General features: G+C 40.2%; 1 protein-coding gene across 3 annotated transcripts in view; it reads left to right on the top strand.

Moving 5' to 3' along the window:
• Positions 1-9581, top strand: part of gli2a (GLI family zinc finger 2a) — an 82747-nt gene extending 73166 nt beyond the window's left edge. For all 3 annotated transcript variants that reach the window (XM_056244330.1, XM_056244331.1, XM_056244332.1), the window contains 5 exons: positions 2107-2256; positions 3254-3418; positions 3540-3821; positions 5905-6241; positions 6355-9581. In XM_056244330.1, coding sequence (XP_056100305.1) covers positions 2107-2256; positions 3254-3418; positions 3540-3821; positions 5905-6241; positions 6355-8486 — 3066 coding nt within the window. In that variant the 3' untranslated portion in view covers positions 8487-9581. The remainder of the gene's footprint in view (positions 1-2106; positions 2257-3253; positions 3419-3539; positions 3822-5904; positions 6242-6354) is intronic.
• The last annotated feature ends 14380 nt before the right edge of the window (positions 9582-23961 follow it).

Below are 23961 nucleotides of genomic sequence, written 5' to 3' on the forward strand. Positions count from 1 at the left end.
TCACACTGTTCTATTAAACTCCTTTGATTTTGAAATGTATTCTAACTCTAAGCACAATTAATTTCCACAGCACAAGTGCTCTTTTTCAAAACCTAGTGAGCTGCCTTTTCTGTCTCCTGCCTACATTCTGTAGCAGCATCCTAACTGTTATGGAACTTCATTAGTTTCACTATCAATTGAGAAGATTTTGAATGTTTTTTTTTTAAAAGTGTCTTATGTAATGTATTGTAATTTATTCCTTTGATGGTAAAGCTGAATTTTCAGCAGCCATTACTCCAGTCTTCAGTGTAACATGATCCGTCAGAAATCATTCTAATCTGCTGCTCAAAAATGTTTTTTTTTTTTTGTTTTTTTTTTTTTAAGGATTACTGTCACTTTGAATCAATTTAATGCATCCTTGCAGAATAAAAGTGTTCATTTATTTAAAAAAAAAAAAAAAAAACTTACTGACTTTTAAACAGTAGTACATATTATAAACTTGAAATTTCCAGGTTTCTCAAGACCTTTGGAACCCTGATTCTTGGAGTCAGGGCTTTTTTTTATAGATATGTTTTAAAGGATTATTTGATGAAAAGTCAAAAGAACAGCAATTAATTTAAATACAACTCTTTTGTAAAATTGTATAATGTCTTCACTATCACTGTTGAGCAATTTAATGCATCTATGTTAGAAGAATAATCTAATAAAGCATCTTAATTAATTAAAAAATAAAAGAGCCTTCATGTTAGGGGTGTGCATATGATGCCTTAAAATGCTGGCAAGCTAGACAGCTTACTAAGTTTTGGAACAGAGCTATTTTCTTGTAATGGTCATTGTGACTAACCAAAACAAACACAAATTGCAAACATCTTATCTGCCTTTTTAAAGCAGAAACAACTGTAAATAATTAGAAACACTACACATGTTGGACAAGTTTCTCATCGACCGCTTTAGCCAGAGCTGTAACTGATCCTTTCCTGTCACTGACACGTGTAAGGTTAATGAGCATGTTGATACCCACAGAGGTGCAGAACACATTCACTTACACACACATGCTTTCGTATGTATGGCTCCTGTCTCTGTGCACCCTCTGACCTTTTAACTTCCCTGAGGCCGTATAGTAAATCCGTCATCATGCCAGCAGCTCTGGAGTGGCCCTTTCCACCTCTGACACCTCAGCCCCTTTGCTGGGCGTTATTAACAATCTGAAAGCCACAATGTGACAGATACACTTGGGCCCAGAGTCAGACTCAGTGCTTAGACAGGAACACACCGAGCCAGTCTGGCTCCTCATGAGACCTGGACCTGGAGCTTTGGAATTCTCTGGGGTTCTGGATCAGTGGAATTAGGTTCCTGCCATTCTCCAATTCCAGAACAAGCCCGAACCAGTCTAAGCTGAGCCTAGTGTGTTTTTTTCTTCTTTCTTCTAAAACCCACACTAGACTAATATAAAGGCACAAATAAACATATGGTCTTAAGTAGTTGCAAGTGAATTGTTGTTGGGGATTACAAGATTGCTGTCCGTCATTATTCGGATTTCAAAGAAATACGATAAAATGGTTTTGAAAAGCGAGACTAAGTGTAAGGTATAATTACAGCCAGAGAAGACAAGGAAGAGGAATCAGAAGTGGAAACAAAGGAATGTTTAGAGACCAGAGCAAAACTGAGAGCCTGGACTTCCTTCCTACACACCCTTTTTAGTCCTAAGGCTATAGTCTGTGCTCTCTGCTTGCGATCTAAATTATATACCTCAAGAAACAAAATAATGGCATGGTTTGATTTTATTTCATGCAATCCTTCCCTGAAGAACTTCATTCAGGGTTAGGTTAGGTGCTGTTAGAAGAATACAAAGCAAGTACTGTTCAAACTACACATAATACAGTTATTTGTGTATATATATGTATATATATACATATATATATATATATATATATATGTGGAATCATTGCAGATCTATTCCGCCAAGACCAAATATATTACGTTGTCATATCCATTACCTTGACAAGCACTCAAGAGAGTTGTCATGATGACAGAAATATATATCATTGGCTGTTCATTGCAGAGTTAACGAATTAAGGCCATTGTTGATTCCATTAAGGCCATGTTGTCACTTTTCTCTACCTGCAGCATATCAACAATGACCACATCCATGGAGAGAAGAAGGAGTTTGTGTGCCGATGGGAGGAGTGCTCGCGAGAACAGAAGCCGTTTAAGGCCCAGTACATGCTTGTGGTTCACATGCGTCGACACACTGGGGAGAAGCCCCATAAGTGCACAGTAAGTGATGCACCACTGCTCATTGGGCCTTCATTTCATTGATGGTCCCCCAACAGACCCTTAACCCTAATCCTAACCTAACAGTCTATTAATACTCTAAAGAGAGTTAGTTGACACATATTTGCAAAGGTACTTATAGTTAGGACTCAGGAGAATGTCTAAAGTGGACTATCGAAATAAAGTGTAACCACACTTACTACCTCCCCCTCACTATTTAAAAACCTATACCGCTTTTACTTTTAATTGCAAGAATACACACATCTATTTCTGAACCCACAAGTAGAGCAAGCTATTGCTTTACATAAATAGGCTTGTTTCTTATTTCAGCAGAACATATGATTTTAAACAGGACACAATTTCATCTTGGCTACTTTTATTTTCCTAAAACATCATGAAGGCACTCTGATCTGCTGTCATGCGTTTCTAGCCAATTGTAGTGGTTTGAGACCCTATTAAAAAGTGAACTTCTGAGCGTGCTGATTGACAGGATGGAGACATAATTAAAGTCTGAGGAGAGGAAGGTGCCACGGTTCTTTATTAAATTTTACTGAAGTTTCCACACACCTTCAGTGTGTGTGTGTGTGTATATATATATATATATATATATATATATATATATATATATAACCCAGTAGATTGATCATAATAACTGAGGATGACATGATCTGAACTAAAAAAATGATCAAAGTTATCACAATAAAAAATGTTTCTTTAAGGGTGAATCTCTTGAAAACATATCCAGGTCACATTTAAAAAAAAATCATTATTGTAATGAGAATTGTATAGAAAATATGCTTTATTGTCTAATAGACTACATTGTCTTTTAAGAAAAATATAATTTCTTATTTTATTTTTGATTTAGGGGTGCAATATAACCCAGACATGTTCTTGACAGGTTTTATGAGATTCACTCATAAAGCTGTTTGATTTGGGGTTCAGACTGAAGAGGGCTGATGTAATGACTTGCTTTTCTCTTTCTCTTACTCTCTCTGTCTAGTTTGAAGGTTGCTCGAAAGCTTACTCTCGACTGGAAAACCTCAAAACTCACTTGAGGTCCCACACAGGGGAGAAGCCTTATGTATGCGAGCATGAGGGTTGCAACAAGGCGTTTTCCAATGCTTCAGACCGAGCCAAGCACCAGAACCGCACACACTCAAATGAGGTTCGAGCATTCAACATCTGTTTCATTATGTGCATCTTGTTTCTCATCTCATTGAGACCAAGAGATTTGATTTAAGGCAGATTTCATTGCACTCTGAAAGCTATCTGTCACTCCTTTGCAGAAACCATATGTGTGTAAGATCCCAGGTTGCACAAAACGCTATACAGACCCCAGTTCTCTCAGGAAACATGTGAAGACCGTTCATGGTCCAGACGCACATGTCACTAAGAAGCAGCGTGGTGATGTACCACCTAAACCTCATCCCCCTAAAGGGAATGGAGAAAATGAGGCCCACACAAAGCATGCAAGGGAAAGACCAGACGGGTTAGGGGAGGCCAACAGCACTACTCGAGGAGTGGAGGATTGCCAACATGTCCAGTCTATCAAGACGGAAAACACAGTGGTAAGAATAGTCAGTTTCGGTCTTCACAAATGATTACATCACTGATGAGAGATTCTGTCAAAGTTTTTGACTAAAAGCCGTTTTACACGGTGCATGGTAAGTGCAAGTTCCCAGATTATTTTCCAATGGGAGAGAGGCAGTACAAGATTCATTACTGTGGTATGTTATTGAACAATCAAAGGTGATGTTATTTACAACCAGTACAATCAATTCATTATTTAGCTTTTATCTGGTCAAATAAAATGGAAGAGAAAACAATGCCCATTGTTGCTGCTCCATGCTGCTGCAATTTAAAATTTAAGATTGTGTCTAATCTATTTTATGGAGGGATAAATGCCATAACTACTTTTGTTGACTAAGATATTAGTTTTTTGCATGTAAGATATGCAGTATTTACAGTAATCATCTCATGCAGATTGCAGCATGTGCAGAGCTTGCTGTTTATCGTGTACTGTGTGGAATGCTCTTAAAGGACAACTCCGGTGCAAAATGAACCTCGGGTGTAATAACACATTGGTACAGACTAAATCGTTCCCTGAGATTTGTTTTCATGATAATCGAATATAAAGAGTTTTATCTCTAAAAACAGTTTAGCTTATAACGCTAGTATATTGGGCATCGAGTAAGCAAAAAGAGATCGCTAGTTAATACCATTAACAAGGCTCAAATTAGCCCCACACTAACACGGCAGCATAATGAGTGTCCTTACATGCAAACCGAAGCATTGAGAACTTTGTAAGTGTATAGACAGTTTAATAAGAAGATACTTTACACAGACAGTACAGTTAGCGCATACAGACAGCAGCCATCTTGGAAAACAGCCTCGATCAGTCAAACCACGAACACGGTGATACGTGAGCTGAACTGTGACTTGGAATCTCATATGGTCCGTTGTTTCCGGAAGAAAGCACTGAGCGCATAAGAGAAGCACTGAACGCAACAGAGAAAATAAAAAAATAAATATAATTTATCTTATCTTCAATATCTACACGTACTGTTCGCTCACCTTCGTGGTTCGATTGATCGAGGCTGTTTTCCAAGATGGCTGCTGTCTGTATGCGCTAACTGTACTGTCTGTGTAAAGTATCTTCTTATTAAACTGTCTATACACTTACAAAGTTCTCAATGCTTCGGTTTGCATGTAAGGACACTCATTATGCTGCCGTGTTAGTGTGGGGCTAATTTGAGCCTTGTTAATGGTATTAACTAGCGATCTCTTTTTGCTTACTCGATGCCCAATATACTAGCGTTATAAGCTAAACTGTTTTTAGAGATAAAACTCTTTATATTCGATTATCATGAAAACAAATCTCAGGGAACGATTTAGTCTGTACCAATGTGTTATTACACCCGAGGTTCATTTTGCGCCGGAGTTGTCCTTTAATGCAGAATTCAAACTAATGTACTAACCATTTCCTCTACTAATATACTAACACTGTCCTTTCTTCTTAACTAACTTGCTTCTCTTTGAAAATAATGGACAGACTGTACTAAGGTGAGCACTGGAGAAATCTCTTTATAATGCATGGCAAAGTCAATACTTAAAAAAACTTCAGTAATGTTTGATTTAGTTGTACTGTGAAAATCTTTGTAACCGAAACTAAATAAAAGTTGTAAAATAAGTGATTTGATGTTAACTTCATTGCGTGCTATGATAGAGGCCAACACTATCACATCCTGCTTTTAGTGTTAAAAGCTCATTATCTGTAGAACTATTAAAGAACTTTTCAATTCAGTTTATTGTAGACTATCAGTAGAAACATTTTAAAAAGAAAAATATTTAAACATGTTCCCTTATATGCAAGTAAGCTGTACATTTCACAAGGAGAAACCCAAAGGAACTTGCCCTTACACAAGTTTGTATCTAACATTAATGAAGAACTAATCTTAATGCTAAAACAAATACATAACAGTATTAGTTTTATTTCAAGATTTCATTAACCAGATAATAAATATGAGGCAGCAAACATCTGAATGTTTCAATTTCACATGACCATTTTTTCCCTAATTCCACAAATGTCACTGATTCTGTGTTTAAATGGAACTGTGGAACTGACCTTTGCTTATTACTGTCCTTCTGTAGATGTATCAGTCCAGCCCTGGTGGTCAGTCATCATGTAGCAGTGAGCCATCGCCACTTGGCAGTGCCACCAACAATGACAGTGGAGTAGAGATGGCCATACACAGTGGAGGCAGTTTGGGGGACCTGAATGCTTTAGATGACACGCCTGTAGTAGATTCTACCGGTTCTCCAGGTTCTTCTGCAGGAGTAGGTCTTCAGCTGCGTAAAAACAGGGGAGGACTACTAAATCTTGATCACATCAAGAAGGAAAAACTAAAAACTGTAAGAGACTCCTGCTCCTGGGCGAATGCTTCACCTCAAGTCCGAAATACCAAGCTGCCTCCAATACCCACCATTGGTGAGTACTGCAGCCAAAAAATGTGTGATTTATTACTTTGGAAATTGAGTTCCATGTTTGCATTCTCATGCTTTGTGAGAAAGTAACATTACTCTCATTACTCTGTTTTTTAGACTCATTGCTGGAGACTTCAAATATGGGCACTCAGATGCCTGGACCTCCAACCCAACGTTCAGGAGATTTGTCTTCGTATGAGATGACAATCCTTAATCAGCTGCATGAGCGCAGAGACAGCTCCACCAGCACGATGAGCTCAGCATACACGCTAAGTCGTCGGTCCTCTGGTATTTCACCCTGCTACTCCAGTCGTCGCTCTAGCGAGACTTCGCAATTTGGAGTCCGCAACAACAACGTCAGCTCAGCAGATTCCTATGACCCCATCTCCACAGATATGTCGCGGCGCTCCAGTGAAGCTAGCCACTGCGGCGGTGCAGGTGGACTCCCAAGTTTACTAAATCTCACGCCGGCACAACACTACCATCTTAAGGCGAAATACGCTGCAGCCACAGGGGGTGCGCCACCGACACCTCTACCGAACATGGATCGCATGAGTCTTAGAACTAGAATGGCCCTGTACAATGACTCGCAAGAAAGTTCAACACATTTGCACCATTCCCAAGGTGTAGTCAACTCAAGACGCTGCAGTGACACCGGCTACAGTGCCCCTGGCATGATGCCTCATGAAGTTCAGGCTAATCTTCTGCGACGAGCAAGTGATCCTGTTCGTCGTACAACTTTCGACCCGCTCTCCTTGCCAAGGGTTCAGCGATTCAACAGCATCAGCAACATGAACTTTTCTCGTCTGCCTGCATTAGATCGACGTGCTTTCAACTTGCAGAGCAACGCTTGTTCTGATGGCAGCTTGCACCGTCATCCCTTCAGCCAAAGGCCTCCTAGTATTTCAGAGAACGTTTTAATGGAGAATATGGCCAGTGATGGAGGTGATCAGCAAGAGGATGATTTGGTGCTTCCGGATGATATGGTACAGTACCTCAGGTCCCAGAATGGTAGCTCCAATCAGGACCCAGGGATTTCTTTCAATGGTGGTCATGCACTAGACTTCCATGGTAATATGACCTCTCAACAACAACAGTTCTACGGGCAACGGCGAATTAGCATGACAAGCAACAATGGAAGCCATGTAGAGCCTATTTGCTCACATCCAGAGCAAATGGCCAATACGCAAGACATGAACAAGAACAACATGCCTGTGCAATGGAACGAGGTCAGTTCTGGTTCTGTAGAAACAAATGCAAGGCTTCCAAAGCAGCAACAACTCAGAGGGAACTTGGCTGTGGTTCAGCAGAAGCAGAATTTTGGCCCTTACCAGGGCTTTGGCTCTAATCAACATATTGTACCAATGAGCCAGAATCTGGCTAGCATGCAACAGGGTTATCCACAGAGGACCATCCAGAGGATGAACTCTGTCCAGCTGTGTCGGCAGTCTATTACCAATCCATGTCAGAATCTCGGCGAGCAAGTAAACCCTCAACCGGTATATAACTTCAACTCCAGTCAACACCTAACATGCAACAGCATGGGTCCACATAATGGAAGAGCGGTGCAAAACCAACAGATGCAGAATTTCAGATCAAACTTTACACATTTGAATAACGCCAACCAGCAAAGTTATGTTCCCCTTACTCAGACTGCCGGTCAAAATGCAGGCAGAGGACTGATACAGCCCAGACCTCCATCCGAGCCCAAACCTTTGAATAGGCAACACTCAGGGACAGGTATGGTTCAGCAGAATGGTTGCTCCTTGTCTAACGCCAACTCCTCAGAAGCTATCCCAAAGAGACCAGGTGACTTTGGTCAACACAGCAATGGGAACGGCACTGTGTACTATTCAGGAGAGATCCATATGTTGGACCCCAGTGTGGATTACGGTTCACCCATGTCCCCGTGCGCAAACCAAGCCCCTGTTGCTTCAGTGTCTACAATGCCGTCTCCTGGGGTTAATCAGGTCACCAGCACAGTGGACTCCACTCAAACCCTTGAGCACACTCAAATAGACTTCGATGCCATTTTGGATGATGGAGACCATTCAAGCCTAATGTCCGGCACATTAAGTCCGGGCATTCTGCAGAGTCTTTCGCAGAATTCCTCACGGCTCACCACCCCTCGTAACTCTGTTACTTTAGCCTCGATACCGGCAGGTATTGGCAACATGGCCATTGGTGACATGAGCTCAATGTTAACGGCCCTTGCAGAGGAAAGCAAATTCTTAAACATGATGGCTTGAGAATTAAAGAATTTATTCAAAAATCAGGGGTGGCTTTTAATGTTCTTTAAATGTAAAGACATTGAACAATAAAGTGACACAGAATAAAAATGAACGCTAATTTGTTCTCTAAAGGGGTGAAAAACATGTTTATGCATTATTTCATGAGCAAAGGCACTGAAGTACAGTATCTTGCAAAAGTTAAACTTGCAGCATTCAGGTGGACACTGTCAATTACATTATCAGACATTTGCTAACACAACTGTTGTATGCAACCAGGCTGGCAAAAACCTCAAGATGATGTTTCACAAAGCCATATGTTTTATGTAAGTTTGTTTGTTAATGCTTATTAGTGTACATCAGGGTAATGGTTATTGGATTTGTATAAGTCTGATTTTCCCCTTTCTCAACAGTGCACTGAAATTCACTAAGTGCCTCACATAAAAGAAGTAATAAGATTTAAACTCATATAATGCTATGTAATCTGGTATGTAGCTAAACTAATAGTTATGGGTATCTTTATTGCATTTTGCTGTTTTGTTTATAGTTATTCCATATCCTTCATGCTTTAAATTATGTGTACTGCATATGAACTGCACATGCTTCTTCATAATGTGCACAATGCTCTGATGTACCCCCTTGTCACTCCTAAGGGGAATTATAAGAAACTGATGGACATAAATGTCTGCACATTTCCTCGGAGCTGATCAATTTCATCTGTATTGACAGATTCCCTCGAAGCATGCTCCAGGAGTTTCAGATCTCTGTAGTTGCTTCTCATCTGGCTGTGTGATGTAGCATTACGTCCATGGACTGCAACCCGTGCGAATATTTGAGATGTCTTTAAAGGAATATGCAAGTACTCTGTATACTCTCAGCGGACATCGCATCCCAATTAACAGGTCCATCACCCTCTTGAGCTTGTGATAAACCACAGGCACAAACTAAAATGACTTCTGCCTTTGATTTAGGACCGATTTAATTCCCACCAAGGACAGAGCGATTCTGAAAGTCTGAACTATCGGAGTTGGTTGGTATTTGTGATGCCATTTGCAGTACTCAGCATATGTATAGCTTTTGTACATTTTCAATACAGCATCTTAATTTTTCTGTTTACTGGGTTTGTTTGGTCTCTTCTGTCTGCTCCTTGTGGAGTGGGTTTTGTTTCAGAAGCTCTCTAGCGCACCCTTTTAAATTTAAGAAATGGGTGTGGACAAAGTGCAAAGTGAGCATGTTTATTAAAATGCAGTAGCAAAAAGTAATAATATCATCATGAGCTTGTCATAACACAGATATGTATTGTTCATTTGTATAGGTTTAGGTATTTTGTAGATGTGTACTGTAAGAGGGAATTTCACTCTATTAACTGCCTTAATGGACCACTTGCACTGAGCTTCGTGACGCACTTACGTTTGGAAATGTTACATCTCACTTATTTCCGGTTATGTTTACTTTCAATGTACAGTGGTCAACGAGTTGAACAAACGCCACCTAAAATGAGTGTCCGCAATAAGATTTAAAAATTTTGCAATTTTTATTGACAGGAGAAGGTATATTCTGATGTTTACTGTGTGCAGAATTTTCCAAACTTATCGGAACATGAAGTTTTTAATCCAACCCAAGCCAATCTGAGAAAGCAGCGGGTGTTAAAAATACGCCATTATTTCACTATCGTCAGTGTTCGTCTAAAACTATAGTGACCGTGACGCTGGAGTGTATGAGAACGATGAATAACATCAGTACAAACATTTATATATTTGGATTAAATATTTTAATCGTTCGCCCAAAATGCTATAATATCCCATTATTAGAATTATGTCATTCTCCTCTACGCTGTGTACATAATTGATTAAATAGCCTATTTAATATCGTAACAGGCACCGCGCCAGCATTCATTCATTCAACTATTTTAAAAGACTGGAATAAACACCAGCGCACACAAGCAATCATTTTAATAGTTAATTTCATTTAAAAATGTAAACCCAACAGGTATGAAATGTCAGAAGGAGAAAAAAAACTGTTAATGAGAAGACGAACATAGACTCCTGCAGCTTGGATAAATACACTCACCTAAAGGATTATTAGGAACACCTGTTCAATTTCTCATTAATGCGATTATCTAATCAACCAATCACACGGCAGTTGCTTCAATGCATTTAGGGGTGTGGTCCTGGTCAAGACAATCTCCTGAACTCCAAACTGAATGTCAGAATGGGAAAGAAAGGTGATTTAAGCAATTTTGAGCGTGGCATGGTTGTTGGTGCCAGACGCGCCGGTCTGAGTATTTCACAATCTGCTCAGTTACTGGGATTTCCACGCACAACCATTTCTAGGGTTTACAAAGAATGGTGTGAAAAGGGAAGAACATCCAGTATGCGGCAGTCCTGTGGGCGAAAATGCCTTGTTAAAGCTAGAGGTCAGAGGAGAATGGGCCGACTGATTCAAGCTGATAGAAGAGCAACTTTGACTGAAATAACCACTCGTTACAACCAAGGTTTGCAGCAAAGCATTTGTGAAGCCACAACACGCACAACCTTGAGGCGGATGCATGGGCTACAACAGCAGAAGACCCCACCGGGTACCACTCATCTCCACTACAAATAGGAAAAAGAGGCTACAATTTGCAAGAGCTCACCAAAATTGGACAGTTGAAGACTGGAAAAATGTTGCCTGGTCTGATGAGTCTCGATTTCTGTCTGAGATTCAGATGGTAGAGTCAGAATTTGGCGTAAACAGAATGAGAACATGGATCCATCATGCCTTGTTACCACTGTGCAGGCTGGTGGTGGTGGTGTAATGGTGTGAGGGATGTTTTCTTGGCACACTTTAGGCCCCTTAGTGCCAATTGGGCATCGTTTAAATGCCACGGCCTACCTGGGCATTGTTTCTGACCATGTCCATCCCTTTATGGCCACCATGTACCCATCCTCTGATGGCTACTTCCAGCAGGATAATGCACCATGTCACAAAGCTCGAATCATTTCAAATTGGTTTCTTGAACATGACAATGAGTTCACTGTACTAAAATGGCCCCCACAGTCACCAGATCTCAACCCAATAGAGCATCTTTGGGATGTGGTGGAACGGGAGCTTCGTGCCCTGGATGTGCATCCCACAAATCTCCATCAACTGCAAGATGCTATCCTATCAATATGGGCCAACATTTCTAAAGAATGCTTTCAGCACCTTGTTGAATCAATGCCACGTAGAATTAAGGCAGTTCTGAAGGCGAAAGGGGGTCAAACACAGTATTAGTATGGTGTTCCTAATAATCCTTTAGGTGAGTGTATATTTAGCCTATTTATTATTCAAAATGCAGAATGAAAGAAAATATATTTATAGAAACATTTCAGCAGACTCAAGATAATTAATACAGAGATCATTTATTCATTGTTTTAATCAATTGGCAGCCATAAAATATAGTGATAATCTGCATTCTCATGTATGTAGGTGATTAGGTGCGCTGAACGCTCTAACCGGAAACTCCCTATGTGGCCTACTAACTAGAACGCGGAAGTAGTTGTGCAAGTAGTTGTGTAACATTGTGTAACAGCATTTATTTCTAAATTTGTATGCATGACAACAACTTTGAATGCTTTTCTTCAAATAGGATAAACCCTAGTTTGAAAATGAACAAAAACTAAATGCATACTGAGCACTTCCTATAGTTTGAATTATTGATTTTAGTTGAATAGCTGCGAATCGTGGGTACTGGATGATACGCATAGGGAGCAAATTATTTAATTCCAGCCTTACAGAAATTTTTTGTTGAGAATTTATTTGATCCGCATACAAATAATTTCTCTTGCCTTGTAATTCTTTATTCTCTCAGAGAAATGATGGAGGAAAAATAGCCCCAGGGTAAATCTCAGAAGCATGAAGAACAGGAGGATAGCATGAAAGTGGAGTTGACTAGCAACTGATAAGGCACCACTCTGATGATTCCAGAAAAGTTTGTCCAACAGTACAATGACATGGTATGACATGTTTCCAAATTTTGGGGTTGGTTAGGTCTTTTTTTCATGTTTTGGAATGCTCACATGTAATGTTATATGCTCACCAAAGCTGCATTTGTAATATTTTTGTGGAAACCTTGGTTTATTATTTATCATGATTGTGTGATGAATAGAAAATTCCAAAGAACAGTGTTAATTTGCAATCAAAATCTTTTTTTAATATTGTGAAAGTCTTTACTGTCACTTTTAATCAATTTAATGCACCCTTGCTGAATAGAAGTATTCATTTCTTTTCTTTTTTTTTAAATCTTACTGACCCCAAACTTTTGAAAGTCCCATGGACATTGTGCAGTGGTCCCATCTTAGGAAGACATCGAACAGCTGAGAAAAGGTCAGTTGCCCGGTTAAAGGGTTTAATTTTTAGGCCAAGTCGAAAAAGTATTTCAGGGACGAACAAAATATGCAAACTATATATTTATTCTAGGAATAACTTGGCACCTGTACCGGCTTTTATGACATCATCATATATCCCTGCATCATAAAGGCTTCAAGTGCTGTTTCAGTGCATTAAAAAATTGTCTCAATTTGACCTCAGGAGAAGGTCATCACATTAAACTAATCCACTACTGCGGCCTGTCCTCTGTACTTTCATTGTGTTGGTTAATACTTCCCATCAAAGGATGCTCGCGAAGAACACAGGCTTCGGGATCAAAGACGTCTGACCGGGTCAGGGTTTGGGGCGTAAGTGCACCCTCCTCTCCTTACCCAGCAATACTTTGGGTTATGAGAGGCTTTTGGCTTAAAAGACACCCATGCATGAATGGTGACATTGTGTGTAGTGTGAGCTGAACAATAAGAGCTCCTCACTTTGATCTGGGACTTTAAGCACCAAGCACTGCACTAGGAAAGTGAGATCTGTTGACTATTTTAGGCCTGCTAACAAAAGTAAATGTTAAAGTACTTTTTATTTAATAAACATCCATTCAACTCTGTACTTGTCATAATGTCAGTGTAGCATCTCTTCAGAGAAAAGGCAAAAGATATCTTGAAGATTAAGAGGGAAAACTTGCTAAACAGAAGTTGTCTGTACACTTAAAAAAAAAAAAAAAATCAGACCAAAAATTTGTTTACTCTAGGAATCCAAAATGGAGTCAAATTTTACTGGATTTACATTTTATTTTTATTTAAAAAACGAGGCAATGCAATAAACAGACGACTGCAACAATTTATGGTTTAAGTGTGTTTTTCAACCCATCTCAGTGTATTTTCATAACAATAAAGTATACAAATAATGCAGTGCTAATTGACATAGACTTTATTACAGTATAGAAACTATACAATATAGCCTAGTTTCTGCCTTATTCTGTGATAAAAACTTTTTTTATTACATTGTATAAAATCCATGATGACAATGCACAAGTGTGATGCACATAACATTAGCCTGCATACACCAAAAAATTGTCATTAGGAAAATACAAGAAATATTATTATATTTTTATATAGAACACAAATTATTGGTTATTGGTCAGCAGTGTATTCTTAGGCAGTTAGAAGCAAGAGATAAGAAAAAAATAAAATCTGTCAATTAGACAAAAAATGTATTAGGGCCTGTTCACACAGAACGCGTTTTTCCATTCCACTGCGCTACTTTTCCCATATTTTCTATGGAAACAAGCACTAGACGGATCTGTTTGACCGTTGCATTCATGCCTTGCGTCTTTCGCAGCATCACACGCAAGGCACAGCATTCTAAAAACATGGCGCTCAAGTTAAAATAGGCTAAGTTAAATTTTTGAAAGAAGCATCGCGAGACTTTGCGGTTTTCCCCATTCCACTGCCCGTGTCTATCGTTTTTCCAAGCAAACATGAGTTCTGTGTGAACCAGCCCTAACACTTGACATTTCTGTCCCCGTCACTTCTGAAATGATGGCTACGCCCATGATCAGGTCATTGTACCTGAATCTGATGCCCAGGATATCTTGTAACAAGTGTCACATTTCAATGTTAATATTAATGTCATTGTTCAATGTCAATTATAATGATCATTTCATTTTCTGATCATCATATCACACTTGTAAAGTTCCAGATGGCTATTAACCATCTGATATCCATCATTCCACAGCCTGAAGATGGAGAGTATGTTCATTAGTGTGCTGAGATCTTGGAAACCATTTTTTTTTTTTTTTTTTTTTTTTTTTTTTTTTTTAAGTGTGGTGTTTGAACAGGGTCTCTGGGGGGCAAAATATTCTCTTGTCCAGAGCCAGTAAAGAGGAGAAGATCTTTGAAAAACAAGGGTGGGGGTCAGAAAAAAATTGACTTTTTATTTAAAACTGATTCAAATCTGAGAAATGCCTAGATCAGAGAAAAAGGCTTCAGTCCCTGGTGGCATATATATTTTATGGTATTAAAATTAAAAAGGTAAACTTTAACAAATGTTATGACTGGATAAAAGCCACTATTAAAATTGCTTAGGCTATTTATTTGTTTGAGATAATAATATATAATTAAAAATAAACCATAATGGAAAAAAACTTTATCCAAATAAGTTTTACAGATCTTTATCGGAAAGGGTTTAAGAAAAATGACATGCTATTTCAGTGAACCATGAACAATTATTGTACGTGCACCATGTGAAAAGTCCTTAAGACACAAATAGTTTACAGGCAATAGACAATTAGTGTCATGGTTACAATAACCTTTCCACTTACTCTGAAAAACACCATGGAGAAAGATGCCCAGGGTCCCTGATCACCTGTGAGAACATGCCATAGTCCTGCTGCAGGGAAGAATGAGAACTGCAGATGTGGACAGATAATAATAATAAACTGCAATTTCCATTGATGTAAGATGCCTAAGACAGAGCTACCGGGAGAAAGGACAGCTGATCGTCCTTGCAGTGCCAAACCACATGTAACCAATTGTCCCCCCAGACATGCGCAAGTGTCACGTTTTAGTCCAATGATGGTGAAAAAGATTCAACTTGAAGCGTGTTTATTAAAACAAAGTGACAAAATGATACGACTCACTTAAATAGTACCACCTCAGTTGAGGTTCCAAGCGAGCCGTACCGATGTGAAATGTGACGTGTATCGGTACGGCCCGCTTGGAACCTCAACTGAGGTGGTACTATTTAAGTGAGTCGTATAATTTTGTCACTTTGTTTTAATGTGACGTGTAAACACTGTAGATTACTGATTGCTCAGAGAGAATCGTCACTACCAGCGTCATTGGATTTGCGACACGAGACACCAAACCTGAACAAACGTCTTCGTCTTGCAGTGAAAAACATCAACATGCCGAGAATCAAGAACACCATTCCATCGATATGCTCCATTGCTCCTGTATTTTCCCTTTTTTTTTTTTTTGTTGCGCATTTGTTCGTGGCGAGTTTATGATTATTTCACGGCAGTAGAGGCGGCACAACTATAACGATCAGTCTATAATCCCACCCACTTTGAAGCGGTACTAAACTGCAATTGAAAAGCAAACCAAGCCATGCCAAGCCTGTGCCGCGCCGAGCCGAATCATAGTCCCATTGCTGCCTGTGACTCCGGGCGGCTTTGCGCCATAACGGGTCGACAGAGGGATAGGGAGGGTGGGGTCTCTGGAGGCGGATGAGGGCCTAGCGAAAAACCAGAACTAGGCAGGAGAAACTGGGGTGGAGCAGACAACGGAAGGACCCCTGTAGGAGTTGATGGACACCGCCATGAAGGATCTGATGGTGGAAGGAACCAGGAGGAGGCAATGGCAGGATGGTAAAGGTGGACGCCCAGAGCACAGGTGATTCGTGGGCCCTAGGTGGAATTGATGGTGGGAGGAGCCATTGCACAGTTAGTGGTACCACGACCAGCGATGTAGCCGAGAGGTCTGGAGACCCTGGTGGAGCAGAGAGACTGAAGGGACCCAGGCGACAACGGAGGTCCTGGAGGGCAGTGTGGTGCCGCAGCGATGAGCTGCCGATGTGGAACCTGGGCGTTGAAGGATTGAGGCGGAGTGACTGAGGACCCTGCTGAAGCCACAGGGAAGCCAGATGGAGCCGAAGGGGTGGAGAGCTGAAGTCCAAGTCCGACCAAGGCAGAGCCGGTGGGACGAGGAAGCATGGTGAAGCCGAGGGGACGACGGTCCCAGGTGGAGCCAAGGTGGAGTCGACTGCTCAACGGGGTAAGTTGGAGCTACGGGCCTGGAGGTCTGAGGTGGAACACAGGAGTCAACACACCTTGGCTGAGCTAGCAAACTAGAAGTCCACGGTGGATCCGAGCAGGTTAGAGCCAATAGAGGAGCTGAGGGACTGAAGGGTGCCAGTGAAGGCGGGGCCGAGGGACAGACTAGCCTGGGCAGTGGAGGTGTATTATCAACAGGTAGAAGTCGGCACACACACCTGGTTAGATTGGGCGGATACTTTCGGCTCCGGGACAGACGTGGTCTCATACTCAGGCTCCATTGTGGGCATTGGCATTAGCTCAGGGTGTGTGGCGGGCATTAGTGCAGCCTCCAGCTCTGCGGTGGGCTCAAGCTCCTTTCCTGCCATGGGCTAGTGCTCTGGCCCTGCAGTGGCCGTTAACGCTCATATCACCTGAGTGTAGGCACACTGCATACATCGGATGCAACCCTCTGTGTTCAGGGTTTCATTATTCCATTTCTGTTCATCAAATGTCTGTGAAAATTGTTCAGTTTATGTCTCAGTTGTTAAATATTTGTATGTTCATACAGTTGAAAGTAGGAGGATGTACTTTCTTATATATATATAACTTCCTGAGAAGAAACTTCTTGAATGAAATGACCCTAGGCTGAATCCAGCATTTGGGTTAAAAAATAATAATCCAGCATTTTTTAGAGTGTACAATAATTTTGTGTGTGCATGCGTGCATGCAGTGCAATGCATTGTTCCAAAGTATATCAGTGTTATTATTGTGGAAATCTCCAGTTATTCTCAAATGTTTTTCAGATGACGAACAGTTCACTGTTTCTTTTTGTAACACTTTACTAAGTCTGATCTCTTTCCTTGAAATAATAAGCATTTCACATGAAGGTAGAAAGATAAAACCATCAGTAAATAACGATTTCAAACAGTTTTTGAATTATGTCTGTTTAATTTGGCAGCTTCTTCTATTGTTAAATATAGTAATTTCATAGACAAATAAACAGCATGAGATGGGCTGAGGGCCAGAGTGGCCATTTTGAGGTCTTTAATGACCCAGGAGTCATGGACTGAGAAGATGTAATAGCCGATCAGAGTGAGCATGAGGCAAGCAGCCAAAACAAGCTTTGCTCTGAGAGAACTCATCTTTTGTTTCAATATGAATTGAAATTAAATTAAATGAATTGAAATGAAATGAACAAAGAAATAAAAACAATTCACAATACTTACATTGTATATGTAAGTATTGTACCACAAAACAATAAATAATGCTTTAAAATATGTAATCATTTTAAATAGCACTTTTTAAGTGTTTAATAGTGCATTTTCGCCACATTCTGTCATTTTGCTGATCTTTTTCTGACCCTGATCAGAGCAGAACACATTTCAATTACATATAGGCCTAGATAAAATTCCTCTTTACTCTTGGACTGGTGCGAAATGGTGGTTAAACAAGGGAAACAAACAAAAAATTAAACGACTTTTTTTTTTACTAGATATTTCCAGTGCTGTCATTACACTGGTTATTTGCTGTTTGTCAGATTGCACAGCCAAATACAAATCCCAGGATGCCCTCTGGTGTTAGATTGGACGAAATACCGCTTGATAGCCATAACTCTTTCATACATTTATTTAAGGATGTTGAGTATAATTTTTTTTCTACGTTAAAATATTTTCACAGGGGGGGGGGAATAAATACTAAGCACGTAGGTTTTTTTTATTTCGTTTTTTTAACAATGAATTGCCTGCCTTTTCCACAGCTGTTGATTTCTGGATAATGGTTGGCCTATTTTGTAACGATTTTATGAAGATTGTCCTCACAAAAAGCTGTCTAGCTTATGGAGTTTATTGGAAATGTTGACTTTTTTCAGGCATTAATTTTATTTTATTTTTTTAACCCTACTGTATCTCTGAATCATCAGAGTAATAGTTTAGGATAGGCCTATAACATCGAGAAGATTATTTGCTATCTGTGTGGGTAGACACGACCAGAGTGAATTTGGGTAACATTAAAGCCATGCTGTGCGAAGGAGTGTAACGGTTTTCGGTACCTTTAATAATGCCTTGTCGGATTTGGTGACACTGCTGTGTGTCTGTAGCAGGTCTGTTCACATCAGAGCAGTCTGCAGGCGCCGGGGGGCTCGAGCACTCACGGGAAAACACGAGATAGGCCTATATTCTCTATTCATTTTAAAGGGCATATTGCAGGTTAGAGGACCCAACGAGTCAATGTATAGAAAAATAATGTAGGAACTAGATTTTCTTTAAAATATACTTATAAATACGCTACAGAAGCTTCTGGAGTCGTTTTTGTGAGAAAATTTTACTTCCGCGTCTGAAAATGGGCGTGGCGGGCGTGACATAACGGGCGGGAGAGCGGTCGATTCAAACAACAGGAAAACAATGGATCGCAATGACATTTCGGACGCTGAGGAAGTACTTACTCGTATGACGGACCACAGCCATACAATTATGAGCCTGCTATGCTGCCAAGAGAGCAGGGACAGGCCAGGACTAATGTCAGACAGAACGGTCAGAGACACCATGAGTTGTGGTGTGAGGAGAACCAGTGGAGAACAGGACAGGTGTCTTGGTGAGAGACGTGCTTATAGATATACACGTTCGCTAACGATATACACTGTGCTCACAATATTGTACAGATTATTACCATCGTATATCAGGCCAGCAGACATTCGTATTTTTAGGGTAGATTTATACTATTAAATGTATAAAAACTATACTCGAGTATATTTCTATTGTACTAAAAATACCCAAGTACATTTTTAATACATATTTTTCACCTGGGTTATAACATAAATAGAAAATTAAAGATTTGAATATTTAAACAACCTGAGTAATTTTGTTTTTCAATTACAAGTTGCCTCTATTTAGGGCATGACTACCTATATCACACTATTTCATGCCATTGGTACAGTATTAGACGATCAATATTTTTGCTTCGGCATCCCATGTTGAACTCCATCATATCGCCGGGATGATAATCCTCCGATCTGAAGTGAACGCTACACACGACCGCGTTTCTCGAAGCCGATGCGGAAGAGAAATCCCGTCTCTTCACCTGCACAAACCGCACCAGGCACGAAAGATATACAACAACACCGTCCCTTTTCTTGTTATGGAAACCTGTGGACTCGATGTCCTGACAGGCCGGAGTTTTTGCAACCTCCACAAACAATAATTTACCATGACGATGATAAATTAAAATACAAAAACTACCGAAAACACACTGACTCACGGCCGCTCTCACTGAACACCAGCCTACTCTGCACTGAGCCGAGGCTGAGGCTCCCTAGCGTGACGTAAAATGACGCGATTTTGAAAAAAAAGGCCGTTTTTACGAGCAGTCCAAGAAACGCTCACTTTATCTACTAAATTAGTGCCCTTATGTCGTTTTAAAACATTTTAAATCCTGCATTAACTTTTCATATGGTATTTTCATACAAGGTTATATATTAATTTAGATTTTTTTTTTACCTGCAATATGCTCTTTAACCAACCTCTTTGGTGGATCTCACATCGGGTCGGACGGACGGACGGACGACCCACTACAGAGCATCAGCCTTTCACGTTGGGGCCTACTTTGCTAAAAAAGTTGCAGAAAGAGGAAAAAAGTGAGTTAAAAAAAAATAAGTTCAAAACCTCACAAAACCATGTAGCTATTGCAAGACCATAAACCTTGGCATGTTTGCATTTCATTTTTCAATTGTCTAGATTTAGTTCAGTTTTTTTATTTTGCAGCATGCTTTGTTTATATCGTATCCTGAAGTGAAACCGCTGTTTATTTGGCCTATATTATGCCTGTAACAGTTGGGTTCACTTAATGTTGCATACTTGCAGCAGGTTTTCTATAACATTTGGGTTCACAAGTTATCATTTATTGAGTAGGGCCTACATTGCAAAAAGTGGTAACCAGATTTTGTACAATTTTGTTCTACTTGAGCTAACATTGATGTAACCTTCTGTACAGTCAGATAAGTTTATTAAAGGAACACTCCGACTTTTTGGGACTTTAGCCTATTCACCTTATCCCCCAGAGTTAGATAAGTCCATACATACCTTTTTCATCTCCGTGCGTGCTATAAGTCTGTTTGACGCATCCACCGCTAGCCTAGCTTAGCACAAAGACTGGATGTAAATGGTTGCAGTTAGCATACTAATCCAAATAAGTGACAAAATAACGCAAACATTTTCCTATTTACATGTTGTGATTTGTATAGTCACAGAGTGTACAAAAAACAAAGTCACATGAGACACAGACATATTTTAACCGTATAAATACTGGGAACTATATTCTCTGAAGGCGAAGCACTGCTACTTGGGCGGAGTGATAACCGCGCAGCACCTTGTTTACTCGACGCGTCCGCACGAGCGCGAGTCTCCGCTGCCTGCGCGCGCACCTCTCCATTCTCACCTCACCTCTCCAACTCACAATTTCGCTTGGGTACCAGTTTTTTTGGATTCAGCACCCTTGAAATATGTAAAGTAGGCCGGTTCCCGACTTGTACCCACAAATGCTCCTCACTTTCACTTTTTGGGTACATCCCATCTAGACTATAATGGACGAGGCGTTTATACCGGTTTATACTTGACGCGCTCGCCGTTGTGCTATTCTGTGAAACGACAGGGGGCGACTCGGAGTAATTCTCCTCTAAACCACCAGGAATCAGCAGTGAAGAAGTAGTTTGCCATTTATTAGTAGTTTATTAATTTCTGATTCATATAAAAAGAGTAATAAATGCAGTAGGTTTATTGTACTTTCACTGCATGTAAACTAGTAAACAACTGAAGCCTTATTGAAGAGTGTTTAAACCTTAATTTCATCAGCAGGGCTTACTTCTGCTATTGTAGGCTTTTGTAAATGTAAGCAGTTACTTTATACAAGTGCAAACTGGGTTCTTAGTGTAAATGTGTTCCTATTCACAAAATGAGAGGCTTTTATGGTCGCCCATCAATGCAAATGTCTCTAGCTGTGTATAGAAGGATCATAAATGGTGGTACAGACATACCAGCTCGGCCAGATTCGGCTCGAAGTCGTTCATCTTCGGATGCGGCGCCGCGCGCGATGTTACAAAAAGTGCCGTGCACACCGCCAGGCGAAATGGGGTCTTGCGCACCCAACGCGCACGACCGCCCACACCGCAATGACGTCATTTTTGCCGCGCGCACTTCGCGCTCTTGCGGACGCGTCGAGTATAAACAAGGCTTGAGACGCGCCGTGGTGAGGAGCTGAGAGCGTGTCTCAGGTGCTGCGGTTATCACTCCGCCCAAGTAGCAGTGCTTCGGTATGTATGTGTAACCCCTATCCACCAACCATTTACACTAGGCCAGAGTTTTCTGATAGGGACCTGAGTTCTTTTATTCCTAAATGATCTTTTAACCCTGTCTTCTAATATAGATTATCCTCCAAGGAATCACTTTATGCAAGCAGTCTATTTACTTATAGAGCATGTTGCTTCTATATTACTTTTAAACTGCAAATATCACCCACACACTCACAAATAAACGTTTAAACCAATAAAAAAATTGTATTAAATGTCAATGAAAGTGAAACTTTGTATTTAAATCAAATGAAATAGATCAAGAATATGAATTTGACAAGGTAAATGAAAACAAAAAACAAATAAAATGTGTCAAAACAACCCTCTGTGATTGTATTACTTTTTAACAGTAGCTAAACACTTTTTTCACATTATCACACCAGGATTGTCAATTTTAAGTCACTTTCTGAATGTATTTAACTCACTAAAGTTAACCATATAGGCATAAATCTTCTCTAATTTCTGTTTAACTTTAAGTTATAGGCCTACTATCAAATAAACTTATAACACTGTATAACTATTGTAAGCTTTACTAAACCTTTAAGCTTTTCAAATATGCAAATATACACTCAAACCGAAAAGGGAAAAAACAGTCACAGAATCATTAGTGCACTCAAATGTTTATACACATCCCACCCCGTTGCAGGCCTGATTCGAAGCTTGAGTGTGTAGTGGCCGAGAAAACGAAACTGGCCCCTTCACTCAAAAGAGCAAACAAAAATATTGGTTAGGGTTACCTCAATCTGGTTATTAGTGTGCGTTGAAACACATTCGTCACATTCAAACGGTCCTTAGTCCCGTGTCGCAATCTCCGTGCACAACAGATGCGGTGGTCGTTTGCGCGTTGAATTCTCAAAGTTACTTAACAATGCTCGCAGTCCTTTTCATCCCGGAAACGAAAGTCTGCACATTTATCCTGAATCTCCGCTCGGTTTAAGCAGATAACACCACCAGTTTCAGTCCAGAGAACATTCACATGCACAGCGTTCAACTCTGGCCGAGCCAAACATACAGCGTCTGCCAACTTACATGAAACAGTCCGATGTCATGACGATCCACTTCCTTAGCGAAGAAATACGAGCAGTACTTCTCATTACAAGAAAGATTCGCGTTTTTCAAACACTCAAAGCATCACTCAAATCATGTCTGTTCTCCCTCAAACTTTCTCTCTCTCGTTTTTTTCTCTCCCCCAATCTCATTGGCTCACCAACTTGTCAGTCTCTTAATCGACCAATGCACATCAATTCACAACCCAAAATGATGTTAGACACGTTTTCCGCATGTACCCCACAACCAAACTCTAATATAGAAATGAAAAAAAACAATACATATTAAACATTAAACATTTCAAATTACAAAAAAATAAAATAAACATTTTATCATCCTTTCACCCTCAGTAAATATAGAAAAATGACAAATACATACATCAGGGTTACACTCTCCCCCTTCAAATGGTCTTCATGCCCCCATAAGACCAAACTTAAAACGTATGCTCATTTATATTGAGAGGGGACAGGTACACATTTACAACCCGTGTCAAAGGAATTAACATCTCGGGTTTCGTAACTTATCCGAATGACAAGCCCACGATGTACTAAGGTAATAGGCTGGTTTGTAGGTACTCCTGGCTCATCATAACTAAGTCGAATGACGGGTTCTATCCTGCGTCTAAGTCTATAAGTATGCCTACTTTCTTCAGCTTTACCAGAGTCATTTGAAACGGGATTGTCTCCCCCTTCAGACTCCGACTCCACTTCTTCAGCCACGGAAGACTCAGCATCGTTCCCCACCATTTCATCAGTTACAACAGGTGGTTCTTCTACATCACTCGGCTCACTGACAGACAAAATATCTTCCGCCACCACTACCGGCTTTTTATCACCATGTTTCGGCTCTTTTCTGAAGGAATCCAGTAACTCTTGGCAAATTTCTGACTCACCATAATACATTTCATCCTCAGAACTAGATGAGCTGACTGAAAAATCTACAGAAACACGAGGTAACTGAGCAGCCTCTGTTCTTGATGCTTTTGTGGATTCTCTCCTTGCTCGTTCAGCCCTTGT

Source organism: Rhinichthys klamathensis, unplaced genomic scaffold, assembly GCF_029890125.1.
Source record: "Rhinichthys klamathensis goyatoka isolate OS25496 unplaced genomic scaffold, OSU_Roscu_1.1 h1tg000961l_1, whole genome shotgun sequence".
NCBI lineage: Eukaryota > Metazoa > Chordata > Actinopteri > Cypriniformes > Leuciscidae > Rhinichthys > Rhinichthys klamathensis.